General features: G+C 40.3%; 1 protein-coding gene across 3 annotated transcripts in view; it reads right to left on the reverse strand.

The window, feature by feature from the left end:
• Positions 1 to 14,340, reverse strand: part of LOC122810872 (urea transporter 2-like) — a 1,000,121-nt gene that overhangs the window by 587,485 nt on the left and 398,296 nt on the right. Inside the window, exon 1 of one of the 3 annotated variants that reach the window (XM_044082429.1) lies at positions 2,493 to 2,654. The exons of the other annotated variants lie outside the window; for them this stretch is intronic. Within the exon in view, the coding sequence (XP_043938364.1) occupies positions 2,493 to 2,520 (28 nt within the window). The 5' untranslated portion in view covers positions 2,521 to 2,654. Of the gene's footprint in view, positions 1 to 2,492; positions 2,655 to 14,340 lie in introns of those variants that run through there. 3 annotated transcript variants of the gene reach the window in all.

Raw genomic sequence — 14,340 nt, forward strand, 5'->3', positions numbered from 1 at the left:
ACACCTGAAACAAATGCTTTATATGAGAGATGTAGTTACTCTATGAAATTGGAGGGAAGACTTACATAAGGACAAACTGAATGACAAAAAGGTTGTTAGCACACACACACACACACACACTACCCACACTAAATAAGGTCATGACACATAAAGCCACATATGCAGAGGTACTCATTACTAACTTATCAAAAGATCAGAGACCTCCCAAATGGAAACCGTTACATACATTACAATGCAAAAAAAACAATCACAACACATAATAACGTACACATACAAGTGCCTCAACAAATAAGCCCATAAGGCGTAACACCACAAAACTCTAATATACTGGTCATAGGTGACCCCATTATGAAAAACATAGATGTTCACTTCACCGTACTGGATAAGGACCAGGTTAAAGTTAGCTGCCTGTTAGGTGCAAGGATCCATCAAGTCACTCAAGCAATCAAGTCACTCAATCACAAGTACCAGTATGACTCCATGATAGTCCATGTGGGGGTAAATGACTTGAGACGTACCTCACTGGACTATATGAAGAGAGACATGATTGAGCTTTCAGATTGTGTGTCACAAACCGCATTCTACCTTCTCCAAGGATGATGCCACAATACAAACAAAAAAATGATTGACTTTAACAATTGGCTTAGCTTCCGGTATCAGTCCAAGGGGATGCCATATCTGTCAGCCTGGGAAGACATGGTCAACAGGCCACGCTGCTTTACCACAGATGGTCTGCTCCTGTCTCCTCTAGGCTTTATGATACTGGCAAAGGCATTAGCCACTCCTATTGTGCTTTTTTTAGGCAATGTCACAATAACCAACCTCCCAACTTAACAAAATCATCTCTAGATAAACTCAGAGTACTGCTACTTAATACTAAGAGTCTAAACAAGAAACTGCACTCCCAGGAAGCACTCCTCACTTTGGAAGATACCGATGTCTGTGCAGTCACCGAGACATGGTTCAAAGGTGCAGAGAGCACCCTGGCCATGCCGGGCTACAATATGTGAGAGTCTAGCCTCCATTGTCAATGTGTACCTACATCTCTCATATACTGTATTTGTCTGTTCGAGAATTATGCGGTTGCCAGTGCACATGAGGCAATTGTTACATTGCCACAGGATGCCCATGTCCACCAAGCTGGATGCAGAGATAGCAGTAAAGTGCCCATCCATGGTTGCAGGTCCTAATGTGTAGTTGCAAGGGATAGTAGTGGAGGGTGTGTGTAACTGGAATGGGGAAGGGTGCTTACTTGGTGTAATCTGCCAGTAACCCATCCAGCAATTCTACCCTGCACCCCAACCAGATGCTATCAGAGCAGCAATAGTCCTGGCTGCTATAATAAGGTAAGGTAGACCTAAATAGTCCTAACTAAATGTGTAAATGCTGCTCACCATGCAAACTAGTTACACTGTGAGTAACACAGGGCTGACGTAAAGTTCTGAGGTGGTTTTTATAGGGCAATTTCAACTTCTGGTGATTGCGTGTTGCACCAGCAACCACTGCTGGACAAATAGCAGCTTCTCACAAATGCAAGGTGTATATACAATCAGAAAAATCAAGTTTTATACTTAACTATGTCCTAAGGTCAATCAGGTAAGCACACAGTGAGCTTTTCACCTGCAATTCCCAGCTCATATAGCTGAAATCAACACTGTCCTGCCACAAGAGTACAGAATTTGACCCTCTTAATATAAAATGACTGGTTTAGACCCTAAGTGTTAATGAACCTGAAACATATGCTTTATAATAACTAAGAAACACTAGATCCAATGTATTTCAGTGCAGAATAGCAGCATTACATCAGTTTGAAAATGTAACTTTAAACTTTAAAGAAGTCAGGAAAAACAATAAATAGCAATAATGAAAATAAGCAATGTTACCAGATGTTTGCATCTGTACAGGCCACTGGCACAGTGAGCAGCTCCGTGCATTTTAAACAGTGGACTCAAAATAAAAATGTACCCTTTTCACAATTTCTGAAAGCAGATCGCAGTACAGTGAGGATCTGAAACTTTACCATTTTCTCCACTGTAGTGCAATCTCTGAGTTAGTATCTATAATTTGCATGGGATGTGGGGGGTGCAGGGGGCTTGCACCCCTGCAAAAATGTTAAATCCAATGTTTAAATGGAGAAGATGTTTTTGTCGGTGTACAGTGATCTTCATTTTCAAGCTCCTTGTGGTGTCTAACATGCACAGTTGCTTTTTTTTGTTCTTAGTTTCAAAACGTTAAATGTTCATTCTTCTGAAATTGCAATCTTCTTGTCTCTGTAGTTTGAATTTTAATTTTATAGTTTTTCGATCTACTGAAGTAGATCCATATGTGTGTGTGTGTGTGTGTGTGTGTGTGTGTGTGTATATTTTGTGCGTGTGTGTGTGTGTGTGTGTGTGTGTGTGTGTGTGTGTACGCGTAAGTAGAAAACAAGAAAGACAGACAGAAAGAGAATCATAGATAGCTTAGCAAGTTTGAATTTTGAAGTTTGAAATTACCTTCAAGCCACCTTCCAAATTCTTCCATATCTCCACTGATGTATCCAAGACATTTATTAATAATATTATCCAAGCTGCTCCTCTCTGCCGATTTTGAAGGTTTGCTCTCATCATTCTGTTTTGTTGTAGCCTGGGGAGCCACGAATGGCTTTACCTCCTGCAGAAAATGTTAAAACTTATCAGCTCCTTCTCATGAAACAACTATGGTTTGTGTTATTAATCTCCTCTTCTAGTGCAGACGTATTTATTAAATTTACAAGTCTATGCATGCTGCAAGAGTGAGTGTTTTATTCCTAGTACTAGGCACCTTATGCACTGTATTTCTTCTTTTACAAGTTTGTGCATGATATTAGAAGTAGAATTAAGTGTAGTATTTCTAATGTTAGATACCTCATGCACTATATTTCTTCTTTTATGCACAGCTTACTGTTTGCTTAAATGTCGAGAAGAGTAACATGAGTGGGGACACTGGAGCAGAGGCTGTAGGAAGCCTCAAGTGACTGCCATGAATCGACAGAATGCAGCAGACCAGATGAGACACAGAAGTATGACAGAGATGGATCACATTATCTGGTGGCAGGGAAATGGATGGATCTGAAGAAAGAGGAGAAACAATAGAGAAGGAACAAAGGAGATAGGCTGAAAAAAGATGATTCTTGAGAGAGTTAAGGGGATGCTGCTTCATTTTAGGAGTGGTATGATCATGGAACAGATTTTCAGAGTCAGTGTTCGAATGTAGGTGTATGCAAGATTTCATTAGTTATTGTAATAGATGCAATGCTTCAAGCTGGGTAAATAATTACCTAAGCACTATCTGCAACACGTAAGTACACTCACAGGCCTTTTCAAAGATTACTCCATGATTGTGGACAGTTTTATGAATGTCAACCACCCGCTGCATATAGCAGAATAACAGCTGGCAGGTTGGGAGGCAAAGTCATGCATACTCCATGCAATAGGCTCTAAGTTTTGCTCCTCTTTTTTGAATAAAATCACCTCTGGAGTCACTACAACTTCTGTTAAGAGTAAATCCCCTTGCTGTGACAATTTCAGGGAAAAGACTGTTCATTCAGTTACTTAAACCTAGCTCCTCTGGTAATATTCTTATGTGTATATTACATCCATACAGATATATTATCTGAAGACATATTCCCTAGCTTTGGCCAAATGAAGGCAAATAATCTCACTCCTGGTTTTTATTAAACATTTTGACATCAGGTAGTTTTTTAAATGTTTAAATCTCTCAAATAGTAACTGTCTGTGACCTGTATTTTAAATTTTCCTTTACAGATATGCATAAAATGTTGTATGTCTCCATCAATCCATTTTCTAAACTGTTAATCCTTGTGAAGGTCTTGATGGTATCTAGCTGAGCAGGGAAGACCAAACTTCCTATTGCTAGCAACAGTTTCCAGCTCATCTTGAAGGATGTATATATGTTCCAAGGTCATCTGAAAGATAAATCTCTTCTGCATATCTAAGGTCTGTCCTGGGGGGTCCTCCCATTGGCTGTGCCTTATAAACCTCCTGTGAGAGACAACCAGACAACATACTCACTCAGTGCCTAAAGCACCTCAACTGGTTCCTCTCAATTATGAGGCATGGTAGCTCTACTCACAAGTACCTCTTTTATTGACGTACTCCATTTTCTGTCCATGACACTGAACTCATCAATACTAAAGAAATCATATTTCTGCCCCTTTTATCTTATTTGAAATGTCATCCATTCATTCACTGCTCAAAATAATTGTCCATAGTTGAATAATGAGAACAGATTGACTAACAGGTTAATTGAGAGCTTTACCATAGGATTCATCTCCTGTGTCACTACAATAGTGGCTACAATGCCCAGACGTACTGCCATAGCTGTACACTTCTTCTGCTCACTCTCCTGATCCCTATTACTGTCAGTCATGAACAAGATACAAAGTACTTAAACTCCTACACCTGAAGTAGCTGTTCCTCCTCCCTCATCTGCTGAGAAAATTCACTCTGTTCTGGGATGAGAACAATGAGCTTTGATTTAGAAGTGGTGATTCTCCTCCTGGCATTGAACAGTTTCAGTATTTGTAGGAAATCATAGTCACTCGAGGCTATAAGTACAACATCACAAACAACAGAGATGCAACACTTGTTCTCAAACTGCTTAACTCTCCAAACCTGTATGAGTGAGCCTCCTTTTTAAAGTCCTTTACTAAAGTATCGCTTTAGACAAAACAGGCACACATACATTCATAGAAAAGAAAACAAAGCATATTAACATACGTTCATTTCCATTCATTATACATTAAATACATGTTTTCTTTCTTTACAACTCTCATTTATTTCAATCATACTTGCTCTAAAACCTGCTGTAAGGCACTAGGAAGCCTTAAACTGATACAAGCACTCAACTCTCCTGGTTAATAAGGAGAAATTAATCATAGGCACTAAACAGCCTATAATTACAAAGTACCTTGCCAAGGTAAGGGGGAAAAAAAGCACCTAACCAGGCATGTCCAAGGGTCAGCTTCCAGTGATTTCTCCTGTCCAGCTGGTGAATCTGGGCATACTAGGGCAATGCAGCAATTGCCTCATATACAGAGACAACCCTCTCCTCCTGCCACCCAACACTACAACCTGCGAGCGATGCACTTACATAGCCAAACTGGAAGCAAAGCTCTCTCCACCCAAGATTGCGCTAGACAGTCAAGAGGAGAAGGTTAATACCCACACTACACCTCAAGCAACACATAGCCCTTCTAAACCCACACCACCAACACCCACATGTAGCAACACTAAACCCTGATATGTGGAGGCCCTTAACAGTAACATGCCCAAGCAACAAGGACCTCCGAAGCTGAAATGCAAACAAACACCAATCACAACCAAAGTGTCACATAGCTCACAACACCAGTGTGCCTCTCAACAACAGCCCCTAAGGCAAGACAACGTACCCAACACTTTAGTCATAGGTGACTCTATAGTCAAGCACACTGATGTCCCACTCACCAGGCTGAACAAGGAGAAAATTACAGTCAGCTGCCTGTCGGGTGCCAGGATCCGCCACATAACACATGCATTCAAGTCACTCCATAACAAGTACAAATATGACTCTGTCATTGTCCATGTTGGAGTGAATGACTTGAGATGTACCTCCCTGGACTACATGAAAGAGCTCATGGATCATGTGGCCCAGGCATGTATGACCCTAACCCTGAGTAGCATCCTGCCTTCACCCAGAATGATACCACAGTATAAGGACAAAATGACTGACTTCAACAATTGGCTAAGCTTCTGATGTCATTCAAAGGGGATCCAGTATCTGTCTGCCTGGGACGACATGATCGACAGACTACGATGCTTTTCCAGAGATGGTCTGCACCTGTCGCTCCTGGGATTCAAGTTATTGGCTAAGGTACTTCACACCCCTATAGTGCCTTTTTTAGGCAAAGTTCAAGAGACAAAACCACCACTGTAACAGGTACAAGCATGCAAAATCTGAAGGTAATCCTACTCAAAGTTAGAAGTCTAAACCTCAGAATGCACTCTCTCGAGGCACTCCTTAAAATGGAGAACATCGATATCTGTGCAGTAACTGAGACCTGGTTCAAGGCTCCAGAGAGCACCCCTGCAATACCAGGCTACAACTCTTACCACACTGTTTGGCCACAGAACCAGGACCAAAACACTAAAGGTGGAGGAGTGTCCATATTCACCAAGGATATTCACACCACTAGGATAGTTGTCCAACACAATGCGTCTGAAATTCTCCAGGTGCAACTAACACTAGGTAAGACTGCAATCCAAATTGTAGCTTGCTAGAGATCCCCCACCATGCCTCAAGATTCTCACTATACCATTCTAAACATACTGGAAAATATTAAGATACAACCAAATACCCTAATACTGGGTGATTTCAACTACCCTGCCATTAACTGGGAAAGCTACTTGTGGACCAACACCTTTGCCCAACGTTCTTGGAATTCATAAATTTGTTTGCCCGGATCAACTAATCCATAGTCCCACCAGGGTCTCCAATATCCTAGACCTGGTCATTACCAACTCAGGAAATCGATGCTCCACACCTATGGTCACCCCCTCGTTGTTCAGGTCTGACCATAAGCTAATCACCCTTGACTTCCACATCCCTCCACCACCCCCCAGTAAGGAAACCTCCGTAAAAAAGTTCTCCAAAGCCAACTTCATGCTACTGAAGTCAGAAGTGACAAACTTCATGACACCCATGCAGATGGGAACTGACAGTTCAACTGCTGAATCCTACACTAAGGCACTGTACAAGCACATCCACTCCTGCATGAATCGTGCCATCCCAAATAGAACCAAGACGCTCTCCTCCAAAAAAAAAAAAATAAGCCAATCTGGTGGTCCCCTGCCATAAACAATCTTTACAACTAAAGAAAGAAACTGTTGCAGAAAAGAGGAAAATCCCAGGATGCAAAAAACTCCCTTACCAGCCTCAAAGAAGCTGAGATCCCTCATAAAATCCTCCAAAGCTAGTTATGAAAATAAAATTGCGAAAGATTCCAAAGACAACCACAAGGCATTCTATAGCTATGTCAAGAATCTAAATGGCAACACTCAGATCTGCTCTGAGCTACAACAGAATGGCACTAAATATAATGATCCCAGGGAAATTGCCAATATCCTGGCAGATTGATTCAGTGCCAACCTCAGCCACTGTCACCCTCTAAAGGGCCCATCTCAATACCTAAAGATTGCCAAATTCCAGTAATAACGGCCACACAGATAAAAAATGCAATCTCCAAAGCTAAGAATACAGCATCAATGGGACCCAATGACATCCCAGGCTGTGTACTACATGAACTGGCACCTCACCTAAGTGTCATGTTTAATCATAGCCTTACCTCAGGCTTCATGCCGAATGAGTGGCGCACAGCTACAGTTATCCCACTCCACAAGGGGAGATCCACCTGGGATCCTGGGAACTACTGCCCCATACGTCTGATGAGCCTGATCTGCAAGTCCATGGAACGTATTATCATGGAACTTATAAACAAAGACAATGGCAACCTTCAAACACTGGACCCCACCCAGTTTGGGTTCATGAAGGGCCGATCTTGTCTCCTGAAGCTGACTGACTATTTGAATCAGTCTGCAGAGCTGTCGATGAGGGTAAGGCCATCCACACAGCCTATCTGGACCTCACCAAGGCCTTCAACACCATCTCCCACTCTGGAATCATACATAAACTTACTAAGCTGGGCATTAATCCCTATGTCACTTGATGGGTTGCCAACTGGCTTACTGACAGAATCCACACTGTAAAAGTAGCCGACTCCAAATCCAGCTTCAGACAAGTGACAAGTGGAGTACCTTAGGGTTCAGTCCTGGGACCACTCTTGTTTGGCATCTACTTCTCTGAAGTACAGGCCGACACTAAAGGACTCTGGCTAACAAAGTTTGCAGATGACTGTAAACTGGGAGCCATTCTTGAATCCCAAAATGATGAGGATATTCTACAAAAGGCCCTTACAGAAACAGATGCTTGGTGCCAGATCCATGGGCTCAAGCTCAATGCCAAGAAATGTATAGTTATCCCCTTTGGGAAAAACATGTACCCATGAATTACCACATAGGTGGCAGTACACTAAACACCAAAAGTGTGATAAGAGACTTAGGGACACAGGTGCACAGTGGTCTCACCTTCGATAACCACATCACCACAACAGTCAGGACATCCTTCTATGTGGCACACCTCATCACTAAGGGGTTTTCATCCAGAAAAAAAGGTCATTGTCTCACTGTACTCATCCCTCATTAGACCCATTATAGAATACAATGCCCCATTTTGGTATGTACCTTACAAGACATCTGCAACAACTGGAAAGGCTGCAGAAATACCTCACTAAAAGAATCACAGGCCTAAAGCCAATGCCCTATTCTGACTGTCTAAAAAAACTCCAGCTATATTCTGAGGCATATCATCTACTCAGAGGTGATCTCTGCTTAACTTACAAGGCCATGTCAAACCCTGAGCTGTAGGACATGCTCCACTTAAAGAAATCCCAATTCCTCAGAGCCACACGCTCCAGGGATCTAAAACTTGTCATCACAATGAAAAATATATGCTGGAAAGATGGGTTCCTGACCTAGAGACTCCCTAGACTCTGGAAAAGACTGCCCATACATGTCAAGCAGGGTGCCTCCTTGGCCCTCTTCAAAAGGAACCTTGACAATTGGATGGGAGATAGGAAATTCACCCTGGGGTTCACGTCAGCCGCCCTGCTAGACAGGGGTCCAGGGAAGTAAATATTATGGGAAGAAATATCCAGGGAATTGTTATGACTAGGCTTGTATAGGCCCTAGGGCCAATACTCTAGTACCAACCTATGAACCTATGAGTGCTCCAGAGGCCTAAGTCATTGAGAGAGGTGAGGAAATGAAGCATGGTAAATGGAAATTACTGAATTTGAGAGGCACACTGGGAATGTAAAGTTCTAATTGCTAGGTGATTTGAGTGCGAAAAATGGAGAATGATGCCACAGCTGGGATATAAAAGGATATAATGATTGATAACATGGGATAACTATAGCTTAAGTATGCAGAGATAGCATGTCATTTTACATTCTGTCACTCTGAATTTAAAACTTGCTCTAAGGAATCCATATATATTATACTGAGCCATAAGAATCAAGGTTTTAGTATAGTACATCCAGTGTTATAAAAAAAAAAACAGGTGAATGATATTTAAGGGCCTAAGCCAGGTATCCATAACTATACCAAATTACTATACGAACATTTATATAGATGCATGGAATCAGGAAACCTCACAGGACTAAAATCATCCGCCACAAGGAAGAGTATACCTGTCTGGTGGACATGTGCATGCAATAAATAAACTGTATAACAATAGAAAAAAATTGTTGACCAGGACCAAGAAGGAGCAGATGCCCAATTGGAAGCAATCTTTCCTTAGCCTAAACAAGCAAATAAGAGCACTAGTGAAATCCTCCAAAGCAAACTTCGAGTCCAAATTGATCGCATCTACTAGAGACAATCATAAGGCCTTCTTCACATATGTCCATAATCTCAAAGGTAGCACCTAGATCTGTTCAGAACTGATGGTCAGGGACACCACATATCTAACACTGTAGATATAGCAAATTTGCTGGCTGACAGATTCTGTGAAAGTTCACCCCTCTGTCCTCCTATCAGTAAATCAGGACATTCCCAGTACCTGCCCCCTTCCCTTTATATCTAGGGATCAGGTTATCACTGCTCTCTCAAAGGCAAAACAATACAACCTCCATGGAACCTGATAACATCTCAGGCTGCATCCTACATGAACTCAGGCAGGAACTAGCAGCACCATTAGGCACCTTATTCAACCAAAGCCTGAGTACCAGTTTTGTCCCAGCTGAGTGGAGGACAGCCACTGTCATCCCTTTACACAAAGGTGGAGCATCCACTGATCCAAGAAATTATAGACCCATCAGCCTAACTAGCCTGATCTGCAAGGCCATGGAACAGATTATCATGGACCTCATTAACAAGGACATTGTCAACCTACAAACAATTTATCCCACACAGTTTGTCTTCATCAAGGGGAAGTCATGTCTGTTAAATTTGGTCAACTTTTTTGAGACAGTTAGCAAAGCCAAATATGAGGGGAAGAGTGCATGTGACTATTTTAGATATAAAAGACTGTCTGTGTGTTTCTTTACTTGTTCTGAGGAAGTCAGCTGATTGGTCTGACGAAAGAGCTAAACGTGGTTTCAATAAACTTGTTTGTACAAGTGGATTTGATTCTGTGGATTCTGTTTCTTATAAGTGCATTTTGCCAGGTTCCTGTTTTTTTGTGTTGTTGTGTTCATTTGGATCCTAAGATGAGTTCTCCTACTCGTACTATTCGTACTTTTACTCTGGGTGATGACCCAGTTAAAAATGTTGGTCTCTTGACCCAACTTTTCCAACAAATGCATAGGGACACTCCACCAGTTAGGAGGGTGGGTGTGTCACAAGCTTCAATGGAAGACAACAGTATTCCACCTGGACAGCCTTTTTTTAATACACAGGCAAGTTCCAATGCTGCTGTTATTGCAGGGAATGATAACAAAGCAGTTTTGTTTAATAGTTGGTTCTATAAAGATTTTTCGTTTAATGTCAACAATGATACTGTGGTGCAAAGAGGAACTTTTCAACAGTCACTCAATTTGTTTGAGAGCAAACTTTCCAAATGCAGAAAATTATAAATTGAGAATGCTTATTTTCTCAAGTGTATAAAGAAAAAGTTAGTCCCCAAATGGTTAAGGCATTGGAAGTTCCCTACGGGGTTAGTTACTGCTTCACCTTTACACTGTGAGCTTTTAGCCCTCTTTGATAGACAAGGGCTTGAGCTCTTGGAATTACTAATTAAATACAATCAGAAAGCTATGGATCAATTGCATTTGGAACTAACTGATCTTGATAAAGTGTTGCACGAAGATTTACTCTTCCAGCATTCTTTGACTTCCTACAAAAGCGTGCTTGATGGAGTGGACAATTTGGCTTCAGACGTCAAAGCCTGTAAAACTAAAAGGCTGGACAGAGACATTAAAGCCTACCAATCAGGGTCGGCTTATCCTAAACCTAATGCTCAATCTTCTGTGCAAGACCTTAGTAATGAATTCAACAATGGTGGCGTATCCCCAGGAGGTGGAGCTGAAGAGCAACCATCCAATCAAGTCCCTTTAGGGAGGGAACCTGTGCGGAGATCAGAGAGGATATGAAACCAGACGAGGAGAGTGAATTATGGAGCACAGAGACAATTTACCAACCCAAGACAGTATCAGAACTATTCTTATCAGAATTCAAGGAGGCACAACAGCAGATTGAACTAAATTACATGACAAGTTTATCAGCCTTACCATTTGAGGATTTATGTCTTTTTGTTAGCAACGACAAACAGGAGGTTTTGGACACTTCAAACACATTGAGTGAAGCACCTTTAGTTATTACGAATGAAAAAGGTGACTTTTCTATTTATAATTTTTCATCGCAACTTTTATATTCCAGTTTAGCGAATTTACTATCTAAAGGTTTTAACTTTGTGCCTGTCATACATTCTAACTTGGTTGAATTACTGTTAGACCTTAAGTTGTATGTTAGAAAGCTTAACTTTCAGGTTTTGTTTGGGACTGTATGTAGTGTTGAATTTGAACATAGTTTAAAGAAAAAGAGCATTTTTAATCCCCCCTTGTCAACTCACTTGTTTTATTTGAAAAATTATGTGAATTTGAATTTAGAAATATGTTGAAGGGTAGACCAAACTTTGACGGTTCAAACTTGTCTGATAGTGAAATCACCCTTTTGAAAAAGCTTTGTTCAAATAAATCACTAAGGGAGATGAAACCTGACAAAGGGGGTGTTGCGGTCATTATGACCATTCATGACTATAGCAATAGGATGAATGCTCTACTTTTTGATGGAGCTATTTATGAGGAGGTTTCTCTCAATTATGTTAATATTTCACACTACAGGATTGACATACTGTTGAAAGATCTTTTTGACCAAGAGCAAATAGACTTTGCTTTATTTGATTTTCTCACTGTTAAGTATCCCAGGGTGCTGAGTATTTTCGACATCCCAAAAATACACAAAGATAGGAACAACCCACCTATGAGGCCTATAGTTAATGCAGCTGGTTCCAAGATTCACTTTATGGGCAAATATATTGATATTACTATCAAAAATGTGCTTAAACTTGAAGTACATATCTGCATAGACTCCTGGCATTTTTTAGTAAGTTAAACGACTTGAAATATGATACCAGCTTCACATTTTTGACCATTGATGTTGTCAATTTATTTAATGTTATTCCTCACTCTGAAGGTTTGGATTGGTTTGAAGAATTTTTGTATGATAGCCATTTTTTTGACAACAATCAAGTATCTGTGCTGGTCACCGTCATGTGTATTGTCTTGAAATACAGCTTTGTTTATTTTGGTGAACAGTTTGTTGTACAAAAAAGTGGGGTTGCTATGGGAGCCACTTGCACTCCCATTTTTCCAAAATTATTATGCCAATGTGGGAAAGGAAGTATTTGTTTAACTCCCCTTTTAGTAACAAATGGTGTTTATACTTGCGTTATATTTACTACTTGTTTTTTATTTGGAATGGTAATGCAAATGATGTCGAAGAGTTTATTTCATACATTAATGGGACCACCGATTTCTTGAAATTTACATTTGAATACAGAACATGTGATATTAGTTACCTTGATGTTAGAATTAAGAAAAACAATGACAAAGAGGAGCCTGTTAGTGACCTATATAGGAATCCCAGTTATAGTAATCATTTATTGCACTACCAAAGTTGTCAGCCTGAGCATATCAAGATGGGAGTAGTCAAAGGCCAGTATGTTAGAATTTCACGTATGGTCAGTTTAGATGTTGATTTTCAGCTACAAGGTAATGGCCTAAATGACATGTTTTTGGCTAGAGGATATCCTGCCACCTTGATAGACCATATATATCAGGGGGTTTCATCTCTTAGAAATGAGGGTAGGTTTAAACCCCTTCTTACGAATGGTAGGCATGAGCAAGATGTTATTGAAACTGATGTGGTACCTATAGAGGTGAAGAATGATTATATTTGTTCTTTTTTCACTAAATTTTCTTTAGATTACCAGGTTATTTATGATATTTTAAAGAAAAATTGGCACATTTTTTATACCCAAGAAGACATTTTGAGTAAAGTGGGTTCGGAGCCTCGTATTATTTTTAAAAGAGGTTCAACTATTAAAAACCTTTTGGAAAAAGAAGCAAATGTTGTTCCTTTTGAATCTCACCTAGGTACTAAGAAATGTGGGTTTTGTGCTCAGTGTAGTTCAATTTCATGTTTAGGTCAAGTTAAAATCAACAACATTATTATTAGACCAACTGGTAAATATTCCTGTTGTACAAAGGGGTTAGTATACACTGCTTTGTGTACTAAATGTAAGGGGTACTATGTTGGGAAAACCAAAAGACGCTTGAAAGAAAGGATTTACGAAAATCTAAGGGATATTAAAATAAGTAGTACAGCAAGTGCCCTTTTTAAACATACAAGTAATTTTCCTGGACGTGACTTTAAATTTTTGGTACTAGAAAAGGTACCACAAGATCCTAGTGGTGGTCCTTGGAATGACTACCTCGAGTTTAGAGAACTATGGTGGCAGTTAAAATTGGATGCACTTACATTCCCTGGGCTAAACAAAAGTTTTAATTTTAATAGTTTTTTAAAACTGCTTTCTTATGCATCATGATTGGTTATTTTTTATTTTTAAGGGTTTTTTTGTGTTCTCTTGAAATGGTTTATGCTTATGTTTAAATGAAGCTTCTAAATGTCAAAAAATGTTTTAAACTCTTGGTTTCAGAGTTTTTTTAGTATATTAGGTAACCAGGTGACTATTTTAGATATAAAAGGCTGTCTGGGTGTTTCTTTACTTGTTCTGAGGAAGTCAGCTGATTAGTCTGACGAAAGCGCTAAATGTGGTTTCAATAAACTTGTTTGCCCGAGTGGAGTCAATTCTGTGGATTCTGTTTCTAATAAGTGCATTTTGCCAGATTCCTGTTTTTTTGTGTTGCTATAATAGATAAACTCTCTAAACTAGACATCAGTCCTTATGTTACCAGATGGGTAGCCAATTGGCTCACTGATAGAACCCACCTAGTCAAAATAGGGGAAGCCACCTCAGGCAGTAGACCCGTATCGGGTGGCATACCCCAGGATTAGGTCTTGGAGCCTCTGTTATTTGGGATATACTTTTATGAGGTACAGGCCAAAACTAGTGGGTATGGCTGACAAAGTTTGCAGATGGCTGCAAGTTGGGAGCTGTCATCAATTACCCTAGTGACATGGACAT

The sequence above is a fragment of the Protopterus annectens genome, chromosome 1.part1 (assembly GCF_019279795.1).
Source record: "Protopterus annectens isolate FY-2018-M chromosome 1.part1, PAN1.0, whole genome shotgun sequence".
In the NCBI taxonomy this organism is placed as follows: Eukaryota; Metazoa; Chordata; order Ceratodontiformes; family Protopteridae; genus Protopterus; species Protopterus annectens.